The sequence below is a fragment of the Symphodus melops genome (genome assembly GCF_947650265.1).
Source record: "Symphodus melops genome assembly, chromosome: 4".
In the NCBI taxonomy this organism is placed as follows: Eukaryota; Metazoa; Chordata; class Actinopteri; order Labriformes; family Labridae; genus Symphodus; species Symphodus melops.
In genome coordinates, this window is record NC_136694.1 from 17,607,533 (window position 1) to 17,629,186 (window position 21,654).

The 21,654-nt window shown below is 41.6% G+C and overlaps 1 protein-coding gene across 2 annotated transcripts in view; it reads left to right on the plus strand.

Moving 5' to 3' along the window:
• Nucleotides 1-21,609, plus strand: part of LOC306822892 (retinoic acid receptor gamma-A-like) — a 41,540-nt gene extending 19,931 nt beyond the window's left edge. The window contains exons 1-8 of one of the 2 annotated variants that reach the window (XM_079342173.1): nt 4,820-5,357; nt 15,342-15,490; nt 16,277-16,418; nt 16,526-16,689; nt 16,820-16,996; nt 17,160-17,364; nt 17,452-17,610; nt 18,709-21,609. In XM_079342173.1, the coding sequence (XP_079198299.1) occupies nt 5,159-5,357; nt 15,342-15,490; nt 16,277-16,418; nt 16,526-16,689; nt 16,820-16,996; nt 17,160-17,364; nt 17,452-17,610; nt 18,709-19,025 (1,512 nt within the window). In that variant the 5' untranslated portion in view covers nt 4,820-5,158 and the 3' untranslated portion in view covers nt 19,026-21,609. Of the gene's footprint in view, nt 1-4,819; nt 5,358-15,341; nt 15,491-16,276; nt 16,419-16,525; nt 16,690-16,819; nt 16,997-17,159; nt 17,365-17,451; nt 17,611-18,708 lie in introns of those variants that run through there. The other variant, XM_079342172.1, reaches the window with a different exon arrangement.
• The last annotated feature ends 45 nt before the right edge of the window (nt 21,610-21,654 follow it).

Here is a 21,654-nt window from a genome sequence, read left to right on the forward strand (position 1 = left end):
CTCTTTATGGAGACTCAGCTCAACATCTAGGCTAGTAGCGCTGAGTATGTCATTAGATCTCCTGACATGCTGCCTCTGGGCCTTACATAAACGTCCAGAGAGAGAGATGGAGAGATATGAGGGGCGGCTGTGTGTCTGTCAGGACAGACGTGTGACAAAACAGAGAAGCCTGTCAGAAGATCCAAACCTGTCACGTTTATCTACGACAGTTCTACCTGATTTCATAGTTGACAGCCTGGCATCCCACTAAGGGTTCACCATTCATTTTGGAGGGCGGCCCACCACCCCAACACAACTTCCCACCACTGCAAATGAAAAACAGAAAAACTTTTATTTATGGTTTTTACCCAGTTTACAGTATTTGCACATGAAGTCTTTTACACGGTTCTTTGTCCTGTTCAGTCAATTTAGAACTACATGTTCAAAGTGCCGGTACAGCTTGTGATTGGCTATGCAGCTTTGATGCAGCATGTACGTTTTGTCTTGAGCTCACCTCTTGTTGACTTCATTTTTGCACAGAGTGCTCTGATGTTCGACTACAAGCTAAACAAACAGGCACTTGAGAGTAAATCAACGGCAGTACTGAGCTGTGAACACTGTGGTGCACATTACAAACAGACAAAACTCAGCTCTAAAAGTGTTCCTGTGAGGTCTCCATGTTTTGTGATAAGCAGAGTCTGACTCGGAGTCTGACTCTGTCTCTTGGTGTCAGATTACACACATTAGGGCTGTGCATTGCACAGATGGTAACAGCAAACAAGGAGTCCCACAGGAAAAAAAAAAACACACACTCACTCACTAACTTTTACTCATTTGTCATAATGAACATAAATGTTTAGATATTTAAAGTTTGATTAAGATTGTGTTCAAAAACATGACCTTTGTTCAAAATGAATCAATCTCTGAAAGCTACTTTACTTTTAAATGTGGTTTACTTCGTATTCTGTCCCCATATGTTTACAGCATGAGAGCAAAGCCCAAAATGTTGACAACGTTTTGTGTTGTAAACTTTCTGAAACACAACATAACCACCTGATCAGATACAAAGCATGCTTAAGATACCAGGCACTTAGATTTAGCTTTGGGGGAATACTGGGCGTGAATAATAGAATTTTCCTTCTTGTAACCTTTCAGTGCTTTCACATGTGTGAACACAAATACCAGATTTGTTTTACTTGACTTTATCCCTCAGAGCTGATGGAAGGACAATTGAAAATTCAATGCAAGTGAGCGGGGGGAGATGATGACATTTATATCCTGACTGTCACGTTTCCTGTTCGCCATGATGCTCTTGTCCTTGACAAGAAACATTGATATAACAGAAAAACAACCGGCGTCTGATTCGGTTGCATCGTTCGCCACTTCTGTTTCTTTCTTTTCACGTTTCATGTGTCCTCCTGAGGACCCTTCTCCCCCATGTCTACAGGAATAGTCTCTAATTGTGAAGGACACATCTGAACAACCAACTCACAATGAATTTAGAGAATAGAATGCCTTTATTGTCATTATACAAATTGTACAACGAGATTACAGGCGACCTACAGCACACACATGAAAACAGCTCCTTTCTGTTAATCTACTTGTGAATGGCCTGATATCCAATACCTTGTGTAACCTCAAACAGTGTGTGGAAAAACTCCTTTAAAGTGAAGCCTAGCACACCTTTTACTTGTTGGAGTATGGGATATAAAGCACTGCCAAATGTCTTAGTAACGACTAGCTCTGAGTAGTATTATTCACCTCTAGCACCACACTGTTGTGGTTGGCTATCATCATGGGCTACATTACCTTAAAGGTATGAGGATGGGGGACAATCGTGCTTCAGTACAGTACACGACTACTGGGCCTAGTTGGTCAGTTCTTCAACCTAAAGACTTTGAACTCTATAGAAATTCAGTAGTTTATGTTTCATGTTCACAACGTGTTTATCCATTGGTTAGATTGTATGTAATGGTTTTAATAACTCTGTAGGCATGCCTTCTGTAATCTGATAGTTTATTGTGGCATCTGGCCAACAAGAAACTCAAAAAGGACCGCTAACGCTACAAACAATTTGGCCCATTCTTCAGCTTGAAGAGAAGCTGCGATCACGACTTATCTCTCATTGGAGCAAAGTGAACAATGTGATACAAAATTACAGTTGAGGCTTAAGTGGGATTTGCAAATGAATTCAAACCAGGTCCTAATCAGTGTTTGGGGAGGACGGGACTTTGTTCCCTGATGAGATGGAACTCATAACGTCCCTGGACTTGAAATGAGATGATATGAACATCAAAAGCTCCCTTAGCTCCCTGAGTATTCAGTCATTCAGTAAGTTCACTGCTTGTTTTAATAACTCAGGGGAAATGGGAATTACACCCAAGGAACTTCTTTGGCTGCAGCTTTTTCAGACCCGTTCTTCTTGGACTCAGTGTTAATACATGATATAATCTCTGGATTTTCTTAGGTTTCAGTAAATACTTCCCTCAAAGTGTTGAGGAATGATCTATTTTGTCTTTTGTGTGACATCAAAATCAGAACTATGCTGTTGTGAAAGGATAAAACAGATTTTTTACGCAATGTCCTCTTGTAATTTCTGGCCTAGTCACATCTCACAGAATTGTATTTGCTTCATCCATCCAAACACACACACACACAGAAAACACACTGCCACACTATAACCTTCATTTCAACGTGAACGTCACGAAGCAGCAGCATCGCACTCCTTGGCTTCACATTTGTGACTACATTGGAGCACTTGCTGATGGCCTCAGAGACTTTGTGCAAACACTGTATCTCTGCAGCTGAGCTGGAGGAGCCCCAACACAGAGACAGGAGAGAGAGAGGCCATTGTTCTGTGTGTGTTGTGTCATACATGAGGAACCTCATTGTGAATTCTAATGTGACTCGCACCTCTTAAGAAATTTAAAAGGTGCATTTAAAAGGTAGAACGCTTCCGATGTGCCAGCTCTAACGGGAATTCAGTGTTTGTTAAAAGTGAAATAAAATGGTAAAACAATATTTGTAACTCCTCCACACTGGCTGTGTATTTGTGTCTGTACGACGGGGAAGAGGGGGGGGGGGGGGGGGGGGGGGGTCAGGGTTCTGTGAGGCGGGAGGGTTAATTGTCTCAAGGTGAGGAGAGCGCTCATCAGACTGATATTGTGCAACTCTGCGCCCTGCTGTGTGACATTGTTCTGCGTGTGAGAGTGTGTTTGTGTGTGTGGCTTCTGACTGTGATGATAAAATACAGGTTAAATACAAAAACTCCACTGACAAAGACCAAGGAGAGGAGGTGATTTGACAAAAAAAAGAACTTGTAAAAAAAGTGATAAAAGTAAAGAGAAAAACAGCAGAGAGGCAGGGGGCCTTTTTTTAAAGAAAAGAGAGAGAAATTGATTCTGTGTTTTGGATAAGTCCAAACAAACAACAAAATAGATTAAAAAAAAACCCAAAGAAAGCAGAACATTTTGACTCAAAAGCAGAATAAAACATATGAAGCCACAGGCTGTTCGTGTGTGTGTGTGTTTGTGTGTGTGTGTGTGTGTGTGTGTGTGTGTGTGTGTGTGTGTGTGTGTGTGTGTGTGTGTGTGTGTGTGTGTGTGTGTGCGTGCGTGCGTGCGTGTGTGTGTGTGTGTGTGAAGGGAGGTGTTAGAGCCCCAGTGGGGGTTTCTTTCAAAGTTCATCCCTCTTGAGCGAGGGAAGGAAAAGGGAGGAGGGGGAGGCCGTCTCGTATCCAAACTATCCCCACTCAGGGCCAGTGTTGATCGCCTGCAGCGGAGTCACACTTCACTGTGACTGAAGTATCCAATAAGCTCCAGCAGAGAACATTACTGAATCCACTTGAACTGAATTGGAGGAGTTCAATGAGATTTCTGAACAAACTGAGAGCGAACGGGAGATGGAGAAGATAAATACATCTCCATAGAATATATAGATATCCAGATAGATTCAGCATTCAGAGGGAAAAGATTGCACAGAATGTGTAATGAATCAGATCACGCTTCTGCCCTTGTAACTTCAGCTGGAAAACCTCATTATTTCCCTCCCCTGGCTTGCTCCTTTATAACACTATATTTTGGTAGTATCGGTGTACGGTAAAGTTCTACATAAAATAGTGCTAATCAGACTGTGCTCGCTCTTTTAGATGAATATGATCCAGAAAGTGGCCAATGCAGCATCAAATCTGCTGATATACATGGATGTCACTCTGCAAACAGAATATGAATTATTAACACTCAAACAATGACGAAAAGCAGCATCATTTTAAAGAACTATTCAAAGTTAATCCCCCTATCAAAAAATGTCCTATTAACACGTCACAGCTGTTTTATATCCGCTTAATCCGCTAAATTTAAAGAGTAATGTATCAAGTAAAATATACAAAACAATACTGAGAACAGTTGGGGCTTATTGAGAATAATTTTTTTAGAGAAACTGAATATGTTCTGCCTCAGCAAAGAATTGAATCACATGTTACAACAAGAAAGTGTTCAGTTAACAGTGAAACTAGCAGAGGACATCCTCGCTTCCACTGCACTCTTTCATTCTGGCTCCAAACAGACTCTCTTTTAAGGCAGGATTTTTAGTGGAGCAAGAGGAGAAGTCATGAAGAAAAAAAGATGAAAGTGAGTAGAAGTTTGCAGGATGAGAGAGGTGATGTGAGGAGTGTTTGTTTTCATTCGCAGCTCATGAAATATGAAGAGTCGAGTTTAAAAACTTGAAGGAGGAGGGAAAAAAAGAGGGAGGGAGGGAAAGTTTATTAAACATCCAATCAGACTGCAGGTTGACACCCCTTCAGGCAACTACGTCCCGCCCATGTCTTCTTCCTGGACCCCGCCTCTTTTCCCCCTGTGCTGGGAGAGCATGCAGATAGTTGGATGGTGTGTGGTGAAGTGTGAGGCCCACAGAGCTGCAGAGAGGGGAGTTCAGATCAGTTACAGCAGGAACAGAAAGAAAGGCAGACAAGTGATAAGAGAGTTTGAAAGTGGGTTGTAGAGCAGAAATAGAGTTGGACAGACATAATTGTGTCCATCTCGAGGACTTGAGGCAAGCGGTCAGCGGTAGAGACAGGGACAACACGAGAGAGACAGACAGACAGGGAACACCTGGAACAAGCAGAGTGTTGGGTTACCTTCAGTCTCAGGAAGTGTTTGGTTAGTTTTTACAGCTCAGCTCTATGAATTTGGCTGCAGAAAAAAAAGTAGCTAGCTTAACTTTTTTTAAAAGGAGCATGTTCGATTGCATGGAGGCCCTTGGTCTGGCCCCTCGGCCCCTCTTTGATGTCTCCGCACAAGGATCCTGCATGCTCAGCAAGGCCACCCCTTACTTTTCTGCTATGGACCCCTTTGGCTGGGCCGGGACCGGCAGCATTCAGTGTGAGTACTCCGTCCTGTCCATCAGACTGTAAAAGAGCAGCTGTGTGTGTGTGTGTGTGTGTGTGTGTGTGTGTGTGTGTGTGTGTTCTTATCACAGTCCTGCTTTTGTTATCATTGAGCTCTCTCTACAGGAAGAGTCAGATTCCTTTCGATTCTCTGTACCCATTCTCACCCGGCGTTCTGTTTGTTTATGTGCTCGGCGTGCTTTGTGAGAGTGAGTGAGTGAGCCGGAGAGTGCATATTTATACATCATGGTGTTTGTTTTCTTTATGAATGACTTCACCTGATTGACAGCTCTTTTAAACAATTCTGGGGACCTGACCCCAGGGAAGTGTCCAGAAAACAACAACGGCTGACGTCCAAACAGAAACAGCTCTGACAGATTGGGCCCTGAAATCACATGGTTGTGATTTGGAATACACGCTCACACTTGTTTATTTCTTCATCGTGTTTCAGTGCAAATTGGACGAAGTTACGCTAATCTCAACTCAACTTTTGCACTACTTTTTAGCAAAAAAATTACTATACTTTGAAAGATTAACATGCACCTGCCACATAGCTTCACGTGCTAAACATTCTGAATATGCGTTCTCTAAAGACCTGAGCAGACAAGCCAGAGATTGCATTAGATACAGTGTTGAATAAAACGAGCTACCACTCACGCGGACAAACACTGGAAAGATAAATGTGGTGAATACCTCCATTCTTGCTGTAGGAATAATAAGCAGACCTTTGTTATGAACCTGGAGACTACTTTCACACTCTGTGATTACACTCGACTTTGTGGCTTAGAGAGTCAAACATTGACTCTAGCTTTCTTTAGAAACTGGCACGCTGAAGTCTTTTCATAAGTGTCACCCAGCAGAGAACATTTCTTTTTTTGTTTCCAAATTGGAAAATGTTTCCAGTGTTTGGGACGTCCCCTCTGAGCACCTTGGGTCCATTCATCTTCAGTCATTATTTAGATAGCAGGCATCATGCGCTGTCAGCTCCTCAGTGCTGCTAATGATGATGGATGAGCAGTCAGGATGACAAACACCACAGCAGGGCCTGTTCCAACTCGCTAAGGAGCCACACCAGATGCCAGCCTGACAGACAAATGTCCACAAATGTTCATTAATCATCTCTTATTTGAATCAAACTCCGGTTTAGATTCTATTTTTAGCAGGAAAGGTGGCAGGTCCAGTATCTGTAAAGAAATGGCATGTGTACAGATCTTTTTCTGCATCTACTGAAGAAACTGATCCCCAGAGATTCAACCCTTTTTTACAACAGTTTAATCTCAACTCATTAAAGAGCTGTTTTACACCAAGACGTGTCACTCTGATGTAAAAATCATACACTTCTTTTTCTCCACGTCTCTTCTTTTAAACACGACTGATCTGTCTCTTGGCTGCAAATCTATCTCCTCTGAAGTCGAGCTGGAAATATAACTCAATTCTTTTTTGAGTCTATCAACAAGGAAAAGCTTTGGATCATTTATGAATCCTTTAATTCATTTACACTGCAGCTTCTCTGATGGCACGACGTGCATCTTTTCTCTGCTCTGGGTGAGAGACAATGAATCATTGAAGGTTTAATGGACAGTGTTTGAACAAATCAATCGATTATGGCGACTAGGAAAACTGAAACAGACATTTTTGTTTTTAAGATTTATTTTTGGGCTTTTTTGCCTTCATTAGAGCGATAGGACAGCGGACAGAGAGAGAGTGGAGACTGACATGCGGGAAAGGAGCCACAGGCCGGATTCAAACCCTGGCCCCCATTGAGGACTGTAGCCTCCATACATGGGTTAGGGTTAGCAGCGCTCCCACAATTCTACATTTCTATGGTTCAAATGATTTATTTTAAGATAAACCACATTGTTTTTGTTCTTATTTATTGCTGTTAATATTAATATAAGACTGACTCAGCGTGTCTTGTGGTTGGTTGTCAAACCTCGTGCCTGTGGTGCTCTGATGTATTTCTTTGACCTTCACTGGACGCCTTTGACATTGATCATAGCTCATGTCAGCGTTTGGATTTCTTTGATTGTTTAGTCCATTTTGAACTTCAGTGAAGTGCTGCACTGATGACCTTCAGCGCTCACTGGAAAAATAATCCAAGTTTGGTTTTTTTTCAGTGATGTGTTGAACAAGATATGTTGGACACTGGCTATAAATTCCTGAGAACGTTTGGCCACAGTGTCTCTCCTCTGTGTGTGTGTGTGTGTGTTTGTGTGTGTCTGTGTTAAGGGCTGTGCATCTTTTTTTATGTGAGGCAGTTCAGCACCTCTCTGCCTTCCTTTGTTTCAACGTCAGGAGGCATTAAGAGGATTGTGGTGTGTGTGGGTGTGCATGTGTATGTGTGTGTGTGTGTGGGGGGGGGGGGGGGGGGGGGGGGGTCCTGCCGAAGTCTGTCCTCTCTGTCACTGGTCCCTGTGCAGTTCGTGTTTGTGGTGTGAAGGCTTCTTCTCCTCAATGTGACATTTGTTTTTCTCCTCTTTTGAAGTCACCCTCTTCCTACTTTGGGTCTTTTCCTCTAACACTCTCCTTCATTGAGAGTGAGGGGTTTTTCCTTTCAGCAACAATGTGCATGTATTCTTTACCCACGGCCTGCATGCATGGGGTTGGCTAACTGAGAGCCTTTAATGGTTGAATTACAATTACAAAGGCTCAATTAAGAGATTAGGTGCTGGCCATGGGACACCGGTGGTTGACAGAGGGCTGAAGTTGGATTCAGGATTAAACCCTGAGTGAGTGTGTGTGTGTGTGTGTGTGTGTGTGTGTGTGTGTGCACATGTGTGTGTGTGTGTGTGTGTGTGTTTCAGGCCTGAAGGGAAATGCTCTCCTCTTCATTCAGTGATAATCTCCATATACCGTCATCTCTTTAAAAGACTCATCAAAGCTATACTCAGATCAACGCCAGATCGTCCCACAATGGATAACAGCTAATGCAGTAAAGCTGCTGTCACTGGAAGTGGCTTTAAAGACAGAATATATGTATCTGACTTTAACAAAGAGATGTGTGTTCGCTGTATTACTTGGACTGTAGAGCGGCTCAGATGGTTATTTTGGCTGTACGTGCAGCAGTCATTGTAGCCTTTTTGAAATCTGTGTCACTGGGTCAGGAAACTACTCTTGTTCTCTTCATGCCTGTGGGTTTTCTCTCCCGAACAGTGTCCATATCTAAACACTGGAGAGAAAGAAGTGACTCTGTGGAGCCTGAACAACTTCTGAGAAACCTCCAAATTCAAGTTCAGTCAGTGTGTGTGAGGAGACGAGCTGAGTTTGAACTCCTTTTCATGCACATCGTACTCTCGTACATTTATGAGCGCATTAAAGGAAGTCATAAGGAAACAAAAACAGTATCAGATCATAAGAACAACTTCAATGGGTTTGCAATGAGTTCCTATGACATTGTGTTCAGTCAGTTCATTGTTCATGTTTCATTGGCTTATTGTTCATTTGAATTCGGTGATAAACTCTTTGTTCCCACAATATTAATAAGGCTCTGAAGACTTATTTAAAATGATTACTGAAAATATGAATGATTCTTGTAAAATGTCTTTCTTTGAAGAAGAAGAATTTTTTTAAGTTTTGTTCATGTTTTAAAGATGCAACGAGAAGTGAAAATGAGTATGAAGTCTGTTAGAGATTTTCTTTGGGTGATGACAAACCTGAGAATAAGCTGGAGACGTCGCAACAAAGCAGCAAAGCAAAGTACATTTTCAGGACATTAACAGAGGAGGGCCTGTTCAGGAAAAAAGAAAGTATCAGGTTACAAGCAGCCTGCAAGTCAGGAAACTTTCACCACAAGGCCTTCTTTTTTTCTTTCTCTTTCTTTCATTTTCTTTCTGTCTTTCATTTTCTTTCTTTCTTTCTTTCTTTCTCTTTCTTTCTTTCATTTTCTTTCTTTCTTTCTCTTTCTTTCTTTCATTTTCTTTCTTTCTTTCTTTCTTTCTTTCTCTTTCTTTCTTTCATTTTCTTTCTTTCTGTCTTCTGTGGCATAACTGTGAACTGGCATAACTAGCATCTGACCTCCATCCTGTGATCAGAGAGTCGATTATGAAACACATCAGGTGATGTCACATTATTTCGTTTCTGTAAATCAAGCACACACTGTTCCATTTATTACTCTGATCATTCTCAGTGAGTTCCTCTGTGCAGGTTTAGCACGTATACAGCACACTGCAGTAATTCAGGATGTTAGATGAACTACATTTGTATTAAAGCCCAGGATTTGTGTTGCTTCTATTGTTTTGCAGCTTTTTAGAATTACAGAGGTATTTCCAAGTGAAGCTACATGAACGTCTTGTGAGGTTCATTGAGCTGTGTTCAGACTTGCCTGTGATTTTTGAGTCGCAGCTTCCAGCTCTGTCTGCACCACATTGTGTTTATTTTGGCTGAGAAAGAACCTTTGATTTAATCTGAGTTATAAATTATAGTTCTCATATGTCAACTCAGCTATTCATTAAATGTCTTTAATCTGCCCAAAGTTATAAAAAGTCGAAACATGTTTAAAGGGAGCGGAAATGAAAGTAAAACTGGACATAAAAACAGAACTGCATCATGGTTAAACACAAACTAAACAACCGTTCCCATGAATGAACCCTGAAATCACACTTTGCAGACAAACGTGAAAAAACTGAAACAACAAGGAAGTTGTTCTTCTTAAACTTCACACCGAGTGTTTGTCTTCCAGGTAAACTGAACTTAAACCTGTGTCTCTGAGTTTCCAGGTTGTCTGTTTTTGTTAGTGAGCGTCTCCAAATGTGTGCGCCTCCCTTTGTGTGCTCTCATTTGTTTGTGTGTGCGTGTTTGTGTGTGCCTACTTTTTAAGTGTCTGCTGCTGTTTTTATTGAGCCATCTCCTGGACAGTAGCCTGGTTTTCACAGCCTTTCCTTTACAAGGCGCTGCCAATGACAGGAAGGACTCCTCCTCCCACCCGGGCAGGAAGACAGGAGGGGACAGAGGAGGGGAAGAGGGTTATTAGTGGGGGGGGGGGGGGGGGGGGGGGGGGGGGGGGGGGGGGGGCATGAGAATGAGAGGAAGGTGGGGGACTCTGGTATTGAACTTAAAACAGCTGATGAAAGGGATTGTGAATCAGATCTCCTGCATCTCCTCCCTGCTGCCATGGTAATTACTCACTCAGCATATTTGAGCCTCTGCTTGTTCCAGGTGGTTAATCTGCTCATGAATTACAATATGATACATTACAATACAGTGACAGTCATTTTAACCAGGAACCATGAATATTTTAATTAAAGAAGAGATCGGCACCGAATCAGAATTTGATTGAATTGCAATAACTTACTTATTTCATGATGACTTGAGGATCTTGAACTCATCATTTTTTTTAACAATAAATGACATTAATGCAACAGTCTCCCTCTTTCTCCTCCCGCTGTTTCTGTTGTCACACTGAAGCCCCTCACACACAGTAAAGCTGACCTGTGGCCCTCAGCAGCCCACACACGCACACACACACACACACACACACACACACACACACACACACACGCACACGCACACACACACACATACATGCACACACACACACACACATACTCAGCAGCCCACATTCCTCAGTGTGCTGCTGAACCCTTTATGAGACGAGGAGAGGATACATTGGCTCTCTAATATCAGAGTTTGAGTATCTTGAGTAGAAATAAATGAGGTATAACTGCACATTTTAAAACATTTATTCACAAAATAAAGAAAGCTTCAAAAGGGTCAGACAATTGAAAAACAAGTCCTTAGAAAACGACTATAAACCTGTTAAGTCCTTTTTAAACTCTTTGTGGTGAAACAAGTCCTCTATCTCCTCAGTGTGAAGCTCTTTAGAGCCTAAGGCCAATGTCTTGTTCAATGAGATGTCGGATGTTGGCAGCTTGAGTTGTGCTGCAGGCCCTATAGTGTAGGCCGTATGTAACACAGCGTCCAGCACACAGCCACTCTGAGAGGAGGAAACTGGTTCAATAATACTGTCACTACTTCTGTTTTTACTCCTGATTTCAGGGTTTATAAAAGTGCATCTCTTTGGCATCAATCTCTCTTTTCATTTTTATGCACTGGCAGAAAGTCAACGACAGATCATCTTAAATTAGTGCAGATCAGCTTTAATTGTCTTTGCTTCTTCTTATACATCTTTAAATGTTTTTATATGACATGCTTCCATCAGAAAATCTAGAACTGAAAAGAAGATAGTTGAAGCTGGTATCTCTGGCCCAAGGATAAAAGCATGTGTTGTTAAAGAGATCACATTTCTTAAAGTTAGAAGTAGAAAATATAAAGGTAAATTACTTATTCAAGATTATGTTTAAAAAAAACTGTCTTTTTGCAGACTAAAGTAAGTGTTCCTATTTTCCCAGAATGCATTGTACTCAGACATATTTGTAAAATAGCTAGAAGTCGTTTGAAAATATGTGTCACACTGATGTTATAATTTATAACTGTTGATTTCTAATCTACCAGCTGCATAAATAGGATACTATACTTCGTGTGTACTTTTATTAGGTACTGTGGTTTTAGGACAAAGAACTACCTCAGAGTGAATAGTCATTCCTGAGCTTCAAAGCTGATAAGAAGGTGTCTGCTTTCAGAGGAGCTTCTGTTGTCTAAACAAAGATGTGCTGATCTGACAACAAACACTGAGTGAATGGGAGAGGAGGGAGGTGGGGAAGACACAGAAACACGAGTGTAGTAAAGTTGAGGGATACTATTTGTAATCAGACACTTATGTGATATAAGAATGATGTTTGTTACATTTTTAAAAAATAAAAACCTCCACGTCTTGAAGACTTTTTGCAGTGATTTCCTGTTTTTACAGTTCGAGGCATGCATGTGAAGCTTTGAATGTCTCCAGCTATCTGATGAGACCGATTTGCCAGAGTCATCTTGTCTCTCTCTGTGTCTCACAGAGGTGTGCTGATTGATGTTGTGACACGCTGAGGGGTGACTTGTAGGTGAAAACAGAGAGGGTTTTTTTTTTTTGTCGTTGTTGCTCAAACCCAGGCTCCGAGGCTGAGCTCAGTTCAGGGTGATGACAGCCGCTGACAGTTTTTGGCTCCTCTCCTTCTTTCTCCACGCACAGTAAAAGTCCCTCCTACTCCTCCACCTCGACGCCTCCTGTCTCACGCTGCCTTCAGCCCTGCGTCTCTCACCCTGTCTCTCCCCATCATGTCCCCTCCTCACCCAATCTCAGCACCCTCAGACGCTGTCACTCACCTACCTCTCTGCTGGCGCCAGATGCAGTCTCTCCATTTCAATGGGAGCTATTTTTTTCCACTCTGACATTGTCAGTGCTACTATATAAACAGAAAACAGTGCTCCGGTTACAGTGCCTTTTCATTCCCCTCCACCTCCCGCACCTACCTGAACTCCTGATGCTTCCCAACTCAAGTATTTACCTGCAGTGTGTAATGATCTGTTTAATCATAAATGAGTGTAAAAAAAAAAGAAAGACAGACATTCAATAGACATGTTGTGTCATAGAGAAAGTGCCGAGCACCCTGAATGTTAGTTACAGTTTTGTTTTGACAAAGTTAGCAGATAACATAATCTCACTCTTTAGTTCTCAGTCTGATCAGTCAGAATCAGAAAATTGGTTTATGACAGAGTCAATGAAACAGTCAAGGATTATGTGTCTGTGGTTTTGGTGCAAAGCATAGAACATAGAAATAGGTTCAAAAGAAGAAACAAAGTAAACAGGGTTACCTGCACTTTGGAGAAGCTTGATATAGATGATGGATGGATCTATTTTTTTCATCCCAAACTGAGAAACATTGGTATAAAAGAATATAACATACAACTGTGAGAGCTGCTGTTTACACTTATTTTCAATGATTAATTCAGTAAATATTTACATCTCTGACTTGTCTGAAAATAATTAAAAATGTCCCTCACCATTTTTTAAGTCGTAATCAATGTGTACAATTAATGTCTACTCAAATTGAAGAGGGGAGACTGGAGGCTCAGTCGCTTCTTAAAGGAGTTTATTCTCATGGAAGAACAAATGAATCTAAATTGTAGACTTGTGTTTTTATTGGAGGTGCTGGTGGCTCTGTTTTGTGATTTTTTTTTTCTTTCTGACGCATGACGAGAAAATGACTAACTAAAGACATGTACCCTTGACTAACTGTTGAAACAGTTGTTTGCAGTTGTTTAGTTAATAAGAGGATACCTCAGATTGAAATATGTGTTACAGATATTTTTTGTATAAAAGACAAAAATGTCGTCAACGTTGTTAAGGCCTTACCCGGGGATGTCAAGAAATGAGGATTCAAAAGTTCATCTGCACATGAAGGCTGGCAGTGTGATGTCATCCCAGTCGATGTGTTTTAGATTTCAGATCCAGTCCCAGTGACAGTATGCACACTGCTGTCTAAGAACCACACACATCATGGAGTCAAGTCCAGCAGAGCCTTTAAAGGTCAATGTTAAATGCTCCAGTAAAAAACAAGGCTGTACGTGTTTCTTTACCTCTTCAACATATTTCGGATGTTTTTATTTGTGAAGCATCACACTCATCAGGTTTGATTCATTTTATATTGGATCACATTTTGAACTTTGAAGGAAGCTGCCACTCTTGTACTTAGTAATGGCCTTCTTCAGTCAAGGTCAAAGTTAAATGGTCCGATTTTATATCACCTCACAGACACTGGGAAGTTTGTGTCCTCGGACTCACCTCCTTCTCCTCCTTTTCTTTCTCTGTTCATTTCTCCCTCTCTTGTTTTTATTAGATTTTCCCTTTGTGCCTCTGCCTCTCTGTTTTTTGAAACCTTACCACTCTTGTTAATGACAAGCTGCCGGTTCAGGTTGGGGTTGCTGCGGCGGGGTCGGGTGAGGGGGGTGCACATTTGGTTCAGTCCTGTGCTTTCCATTGAAGGTGACAGGAGGGGCTGGGACTTTCAGTTTCTGACCCCTGAATTCTTTATTTTTTACTAGGAAGGGATCCAAGGATGAAGCTGTTGATGTGAATAGCTGCCCAAGGTGACTGGATCCCAATAAAGAGGCCTTCAGCCTGGCCGGGGGGCCTCCTTCCCATCCCAGACACAACCTTTATAGGGCCGCTTATGAGCCTGGGCAACTATTAAACCCTGTCCAGCCTGCGCTGAGGAATTTAGGACCAGGAAACAAGGGAGTGGGGGTGGGAGAGGGACGAGAGAGGTGAAGTTGGGGTGATTGAAGGTGAAAGTTGAAAGGCATGTTCGAAGGAATCTGGTTGTTCTTTAGTCATCACCTTCAAATGTGCACCAGCCGTTTGGCTGTTTCTCTCTTTTTGTGCTTTCAGCGGACGTTAGCAGCTTCAGTTTTTCACTAGTTCTACGCGTCTCTTTCACATTGTTTGTTTTGCACGTTTTTTATTAGCAGCAGTTTGCCTGTGGCCAGCAAATGGTGCTACACAGTGTGCCATTTTCTTTAGCGAGACAGTGAGAAGGCACAGAGGGAGACAGCCAGGTCTCATAAACATCCCACCTCTGTTTGTTCACATGGGGCTCGAGGTATATAGGCAGCTCCGGTTGGACGGGCCTTTCAAATAAAAATGTGAGCCTGCGCTTGTGCGTGCGTGCACACAAACACACACACATGCAAAATTCAAGATGTCAGTCAAAAAGTCAACAGAGGTATGCCTGCTCCCCCCAACTCAGCAGTAAAAAGAGAAGTCAATCAAATCTCAGCTGCCAATCAGCATTTTATCAGCGGGGCCATCTGGCCATCAGCTAATTGTGTCTCTTTTAAGTCCCTGTCAATCAGCAGTGCCCCCTCCTCCTCCCTTTTCTCTTAAAAATGTCTGCCTTTGAGCTTGCCTTCTGGCTCCGAGGGATGGCCTGCATGGGGTAGGGGGTTGTTTGTTGACCACTCTCTCTTAATCAGTGGTTGTATTAGCTTTCATCATGGTCATCAAAGAGTTGAAGAACTTAGGTAAACAAGGTGCTCTGATTTTATAAGAGATTCTAAATGTTTCTTTTTTTCTTCCCCTCTCTCCCTCTCTTCTTTACAGCGGTGGAGACGCAGAGCACCAGCTCAGAGGAGATGGTGCCCAGCTCTCCGTCCCCTCCTCCCCCTCCTCGGGTCTACAAGCCGTGCTTTGTGTGCCAGGACAAGTCCTCTGGTTATCACTACGGAGTGAGCTCCTGTGAGGGCTGCAAGGTAAATGAAGCCGGAGACACATGAAGAGTTCACTGGTGAAGTGAACAGATGATGTGGACTAAGACAAGAGCAGAGTGAGAACCTGATGATCAGCTGGACTGACGTCAGCACTCAATGTCTGTAATGTTGTTTCAGGAAGCTGCCCTCTAGAGTTTTCTTACTATTACTGCATCTTATTAATCATAGCTGAAGAAAGTGCTGTGTAACTTGAAAATGTTAACTTTGTAAAGAGATTAAGAAAAGTATTCAACGTAAGGCAAATGTGTCAATTGTAAAAGATCTTTTTTGTCTATAGATTATGTGAAGAGAAAAATAATACTGTTCTCACAATGTCAACACTGATATTATGTAAAAATAAAATAAAATTTTAAATTCTATTTATTTTTAATTTGCCAGTTAGACAAATTCATGTTGACGAATAAGATGAATTTCATCAGATGTGCTGCATTTTGATCCCACAAAGGATTAAACATTTAGAGATGGAGATCTGCAGAAGAAAAAAAAACAATGAATCTACTTGTTTCTGAAAATTGTTCAAACAGCATCAGATGCTAACAAAATGTAGCTACAGGAACAAGTCGGGGGAAAACTAAAGTAACAGCAATGCATTGTCCAGGAATTATATAAATCTGTTTGTTGGACATTTTCAAACCAGTGGACCAACAAACATTGCCCTCCTTACGGCTATAATGCTAACATGGACTGAAGTAACTTTCTCACTCACGGTGAGCATTTCTTTCTCAAATTGAAACAGCAAACACAACATTTTCTTTCCATCTGTTTCAGGGTTTCTTTCGGCGCAGTATCCAAAAGAACATGGTGTATACCTGCCACCGAGAAAAGAACTGTCAGATCAACAAAGTCACCCGCAACCGCTGCCAGTACTGCCGGCTGCAGAAATGCTTTGAGGTCGGCATGTCCAAAGAAGGTGAGAAGAAAACATGGGCCTGTGGGATTTCTTTGCAAAATATAACTTAACATGCTTAGGAGTTAAGGTTTTTCAAGTGAGTCATTTTCCACTTGTGTTTCCTGTAGCCGTACGTAATGACAGAAACAAGAAGAAGAAAGATGTGAAGGAGGAGGTGGTGCTTCCAGAAAACTACGAGCTGAGTGGAGAATTGGAGGAGCTTGTTAATAAAGTCAGCAAAGCTCACCAAGAGACCTTTCCATCTCTGTGCCAGCTCGGAAAATACACCACAGTGAGTTTTTCTTTTCCATTCAAATCCGCACAGAAACACTCTATATTATATAATAGCTCACCACTTTCCTGAAGAACAAACACTCTACAAAGCAACACACCTACAATTTCTCCCTCTTACTCTCTCCCAGAATTCGAGTTCGGACCACAGAGTACAGCTGGACTTGGGCCTGTGGGATAAGTTCAGTGAGCTGTCCACTAAGTGCATTATAAAGATTGTGGAGTTTGCCAAGCGGCTACCAGGCTTTACCACGCTCACCATCGCTGACCAGATCACCCTCCTCAAATCTGCATGTCTGGATATCCTGGTACCAACTGAATGCTCTTACTCCTCTTTAACCCCCCACCTGTTTCACCTTCCCAACACTTTCCCATTTGTCACACCTCACATGTCGCGATGCGATCTTTGCCAGCTTCCATCGATTCTTTAGGCTGATTTTTAATCACTATTTCTTTTTCTTTTTTCTTCAGATGCTGAGAATATGCACCCGCTACACACCAGAGCAGGACACCATGACCTTCTCAGATGGCCTGACTCTTAACAGAACACAGATGCATAACGCCGGTTTCGGGCCACTCACAGATCTGGTGTTTGCCTTTGCCGGCCAGCTGCTGCCTTTGGAGATGGACGACACAGAGACGGGCCTGCTAAGTGCCATCTGCCTTATATGTGGAGGTAAGATTGTGCCCACCAGTGTTTTTCCTTCAATAGTACAACGTCCTAAAAAATGTGTGTTGGTTACATGTTCTGTTATTGCTTTAGACCGTATGGACCTAGAGGAGCCACAGAAGGTGGACAAGCTGCAGGAGCCTCTACTAGAAGCTCTGAAGATCTACACCCGCCGCCGACGCCCCAACAAGCCTCACATGTTTCCTCGCATGCTGATGAAAGTCACAGACCTCAGAGGAATCAGTACCAAAGGTCAGCTGAGGTTTTACATAGAACTCAGGTTTTACATAGAACTCAACATAGAAGTATGGCTGAGTATGAACGCTAAAATAAGTCTACAGTTCACAGTATCAACAAGTACTTGTCTAATTATGTTTTAACTTTATTTAGCAATAATTCTGGCATGGATACCCACTTCAACATTTACAGTAGTGTTAGTTACAACCAAAATTAAGATTGACAAATCATCCTTTGTCAGTGGTTTAAGCAATTCTTCTTTTAATCAGTTAAAGTCCCACAAGTTGTGCATGCTTTGGCGGGCTATAGGTTTTGTCAGACAAGAACATCATTTGTATATATAGCGTACAAAGTATGGAGGTATTTTTTTCCTACATTTCCTGATCAAAGTGAGTAAAGACTGGTTCACATAGCAGGATAATTAGGCCAATAATTGGCCCCGATTCTCTCCTTTCAATAATCTTAAGGACGCCCTGATCATCACAAGATATTCTCATAAAATAATCCTGCCGTGTGTGGTGTGTTAAGACTGCTCTCGTCTGATCGGAAGGAAGTCGATCTCAAATCGGGGATATTCAACCTGTCGGATTGTTCAGGCTGATTTCTCATTGTGTGTGGTGTCTCCCCCCGAGTGAGGTGATGTAGTGGCGAGGAAACATTGCGTGCAAAACAACAACAACTCACCTCCATATCATCATGTAGCAAGTACAGTCCGTTGCTCCGTTGACCAACGCCTCTTTTTAAAACGTGTTTTTTCAGATAAAAAAACAGCACAAACGATCCCTATTGCATCCTCTTCGTCCCTTTGTTGACTCTGGAATCACGTTTGATCTCGAGAGGTTTTGCGAGATTTCGTTTCTGATCGAGTTATGTTCGCAAGTGAAATCGGTTCTTGCGGTGAGTTAATGTTGCCGTGTGGCCGCACACCACACACTGTACAACCAAAACTGTAAAACCTCCGATTATTCATCGCCGTGTGTGTGTGGTCTCTAAGGTTTGGGAAATCGTCCGACAATTTTAAAGTCCTGCCGTGTGAACCAGCATTTAATGATTACATTTGAATAGTGTAACGTCCTAACAATCAACCTGGTCAACCTGATTTTGTTCCTGTAGGTGCGGAAAGAGCCATCACATTGAAGACAGAGATCCCTGGACCCATGCCTCCACTGATCAGAGAGATGCTGGAAAACCCTGAAGCCTTCGAGGACAGTAGTGACTCAGGGGACAGCACAGCAGCTGCTCCCCCCGCCATTCAAGCCATCAAAAAAGAAGAGAAGGCGTACGAGTCGCCCGCTGAGGAGGAAGAGGAGGAGGAAGAGGACGACTTCTGGGACGAGGAGAAGGAGAGAGGTGCGGACAGTGATGGGGAGGCTTGGGGCGAGGCAGCAGCCGGAGGGCAGAAGAAAGGTGTGACTGGAAAACCACAGTGAGAGACTCAGCGATGCTGCTTCCCTGTCACCAAACAATATCTCCTTTTCGAACCCAATTCTTTTAGGCTCTTAGACAACACTCAAGGTTTTACATATTGTGTATGTTTCAACTGAATTGAAAATGTGTTACATTCAGCATGGGAAGCAAAAGGCGAGAGAAGAAAAAGCACTAAAAGTCAGTGGGCCAAGGAGAGCCCCATGCAAAATCACTGTGCCAAAATGAGACTGTATAAAAGATATTTCAAAAAGTGTTTGGTCCACCCAAAGAGGAACAATATGTGGTGGATTGAAGAAAATGCACTCCTCTGTTATCTACATATAAGGGCTATACTTTGTATAAAATTGATGGTAAAATAACATTGCTGCAACAGTACTCCATGTGCTGCCCATTTGACGCATGTCTTTCGCAGAATTCCTTTTATTGAGACCTGCTACTTATTTTTGTTATTGTATGGTTTTTCTAAGCATGTACACTTTTCTTCTCTTTCTGAAAGCCTGTTTGTAGGACTTTGTGTTGCTTTATTTTTGTATATTATTTCACTCAGTCCTTCTCACAATTTGTTACTGGACATATGAGATTTTTTTTTATTTTTTTTTTTTAAGTGTCTTTAATTGAATGCGTTTCTGCTTTATTGGAAAAAAGATAAGCAATCATCAAAATAGTTGAGAAAGCAACAGCAAAGAGACACCAGGTCATGAGCAGGACTCAAACTCACAATTTGACAAGCATGTGGCATGTTGGGAGGGAACTGTGACTTTACTATCAGTTCTGGTGCTTATGATCCAAATAAGACTCCAACAAAGAATGCAAAACAAATTAAGCAATATATCATCTTCACTTTTCAGCAAATCAACACACACAAAAAAACTAAGACTAAAGAATCTGCAGGGTAGATTTCATGTCGTCACACAGTCTCAGGTTGATGGTCAACACAGTATTTAAAGAAACCTTAAAGTGTGTCTGCTCCAATGTCAATACCTGAAACCTTATGGATTTTATCTCTTTCATTTTAATCTATTTGTACGCTCCCTTGGTGCAGCATCCAGGTACTGAAAAGCCATAATATTTTCATTTGGAAAGCAAAGAATCCTCCTCACATAAAAGCAGTTTACTTCACAGGAAACCTCAGGTGTGTGTGTGTCTGTGTGCATGAATGTGTAACTGAGAGCATTTAACTCTATACCATGTTTTTGCAAATGTTGTTGTTAGTGTCAATACTGCCATAATCCAGAGTAAACTATTAGCTTGCTTAATAATGCACATAAAACAGGTTTTGTAGCAAAGAATTTTTTTTGCAATTTTCACAGCTCACTCAAAGACAGCCGGACATGTTAGCTGAACAAGGAGGAGTTTGTAACCGTCCAAAATGACTAACAACTTAAAAAGCCTACATCCCACGGTCAAGTGTGTCCATGTGTGCTGTATCTCTTGAGTGATGCAAACATACATCTTGTAAATTATATTCTTAATTCTTTTGTTTTTACAGCGACACTATACAGCTTCTTTTTTTCTTACATGCCAGATGTGTACCATTTTCAAAGACGATGCGACTCTCACTCAGTTCATTAAGGGAAAAGATTCTCCATCAGCATGTTGTCTTTCACCGCATGAAACACTGCAGTAGCAACAAGGCTGTGACATTTTTTTGTTCTCAAAATGAGGGATACAATTATTTTAAATTATAAAGCTGGGGAAAAAAAGGACTGCATGATCATCACAAAAGGAGATGTTCACTCTCCAGATATGTTGAGCTGATCATGTTTGAAGCATTTACAATTGATACAAGTTTGGCCATTGGTTAGCCCCAGAAGTACAGCTCAGAGAAAATGTCACAATAGATTGTGGACTGTTACATGGGGATATTTGGTACTACAAAGGAACTTAGTAACCATACGACTGAGAGAAAAATGACAACTCTGATCTTCAGTGTCTCCTTAACTGTTTGTAACACCCAAAATGACACACAGAGTGAATATTTGCACTGTCAGCCACCTCTCTATACTATATTGTTCTGCATTAAATAATATTTCTACTTCTCATAACCAAAATATTTCATAATTGGTTGTTTTCCTGTTACATTTGTTTTCTTGAATTTGAGCTGGTGCAATAGAAAAAACCATGACGGAGGTCCGAGGCCTCAGCTGTTTGTGGATGTCTGCATGTGACCACAGCAACAACAAAAAGACCAAAGACAGATATGTAGTCACATTTAGACAAAACATTGACTGATAAAAGTGAGTTCATCCATGTGAAAGATATTAACTTTGTATTATGGGAGAATCTTTTTTGATCGTGTTACTTTTGAAGCTGGAACCATTGTATCTCTGTTGAATTGTATTGTTTTTTTGACTTTTCATATTTACAATGTTTGTCATTTTCAAACGACTACATGTTCAGGGATTTGGAAACCTCATGCATTTTTATTTCAATCGTTCCACAATATCTCTGTGACGCACACGGTAAAAAAAAAAAAAGACTGGGCCGATATGTCTTTGTTACATTTTTATTAGTTGCTTCTTGTTTGCTGTTTTGTTTTATGTTTTGTCTTTTTTGTATTCGATAAAGGCGCTTTTTGTCCTCAGATTCTCAGTGTAGACTTGTCATTTATCTGGCTTCTCTTCAAAAGGG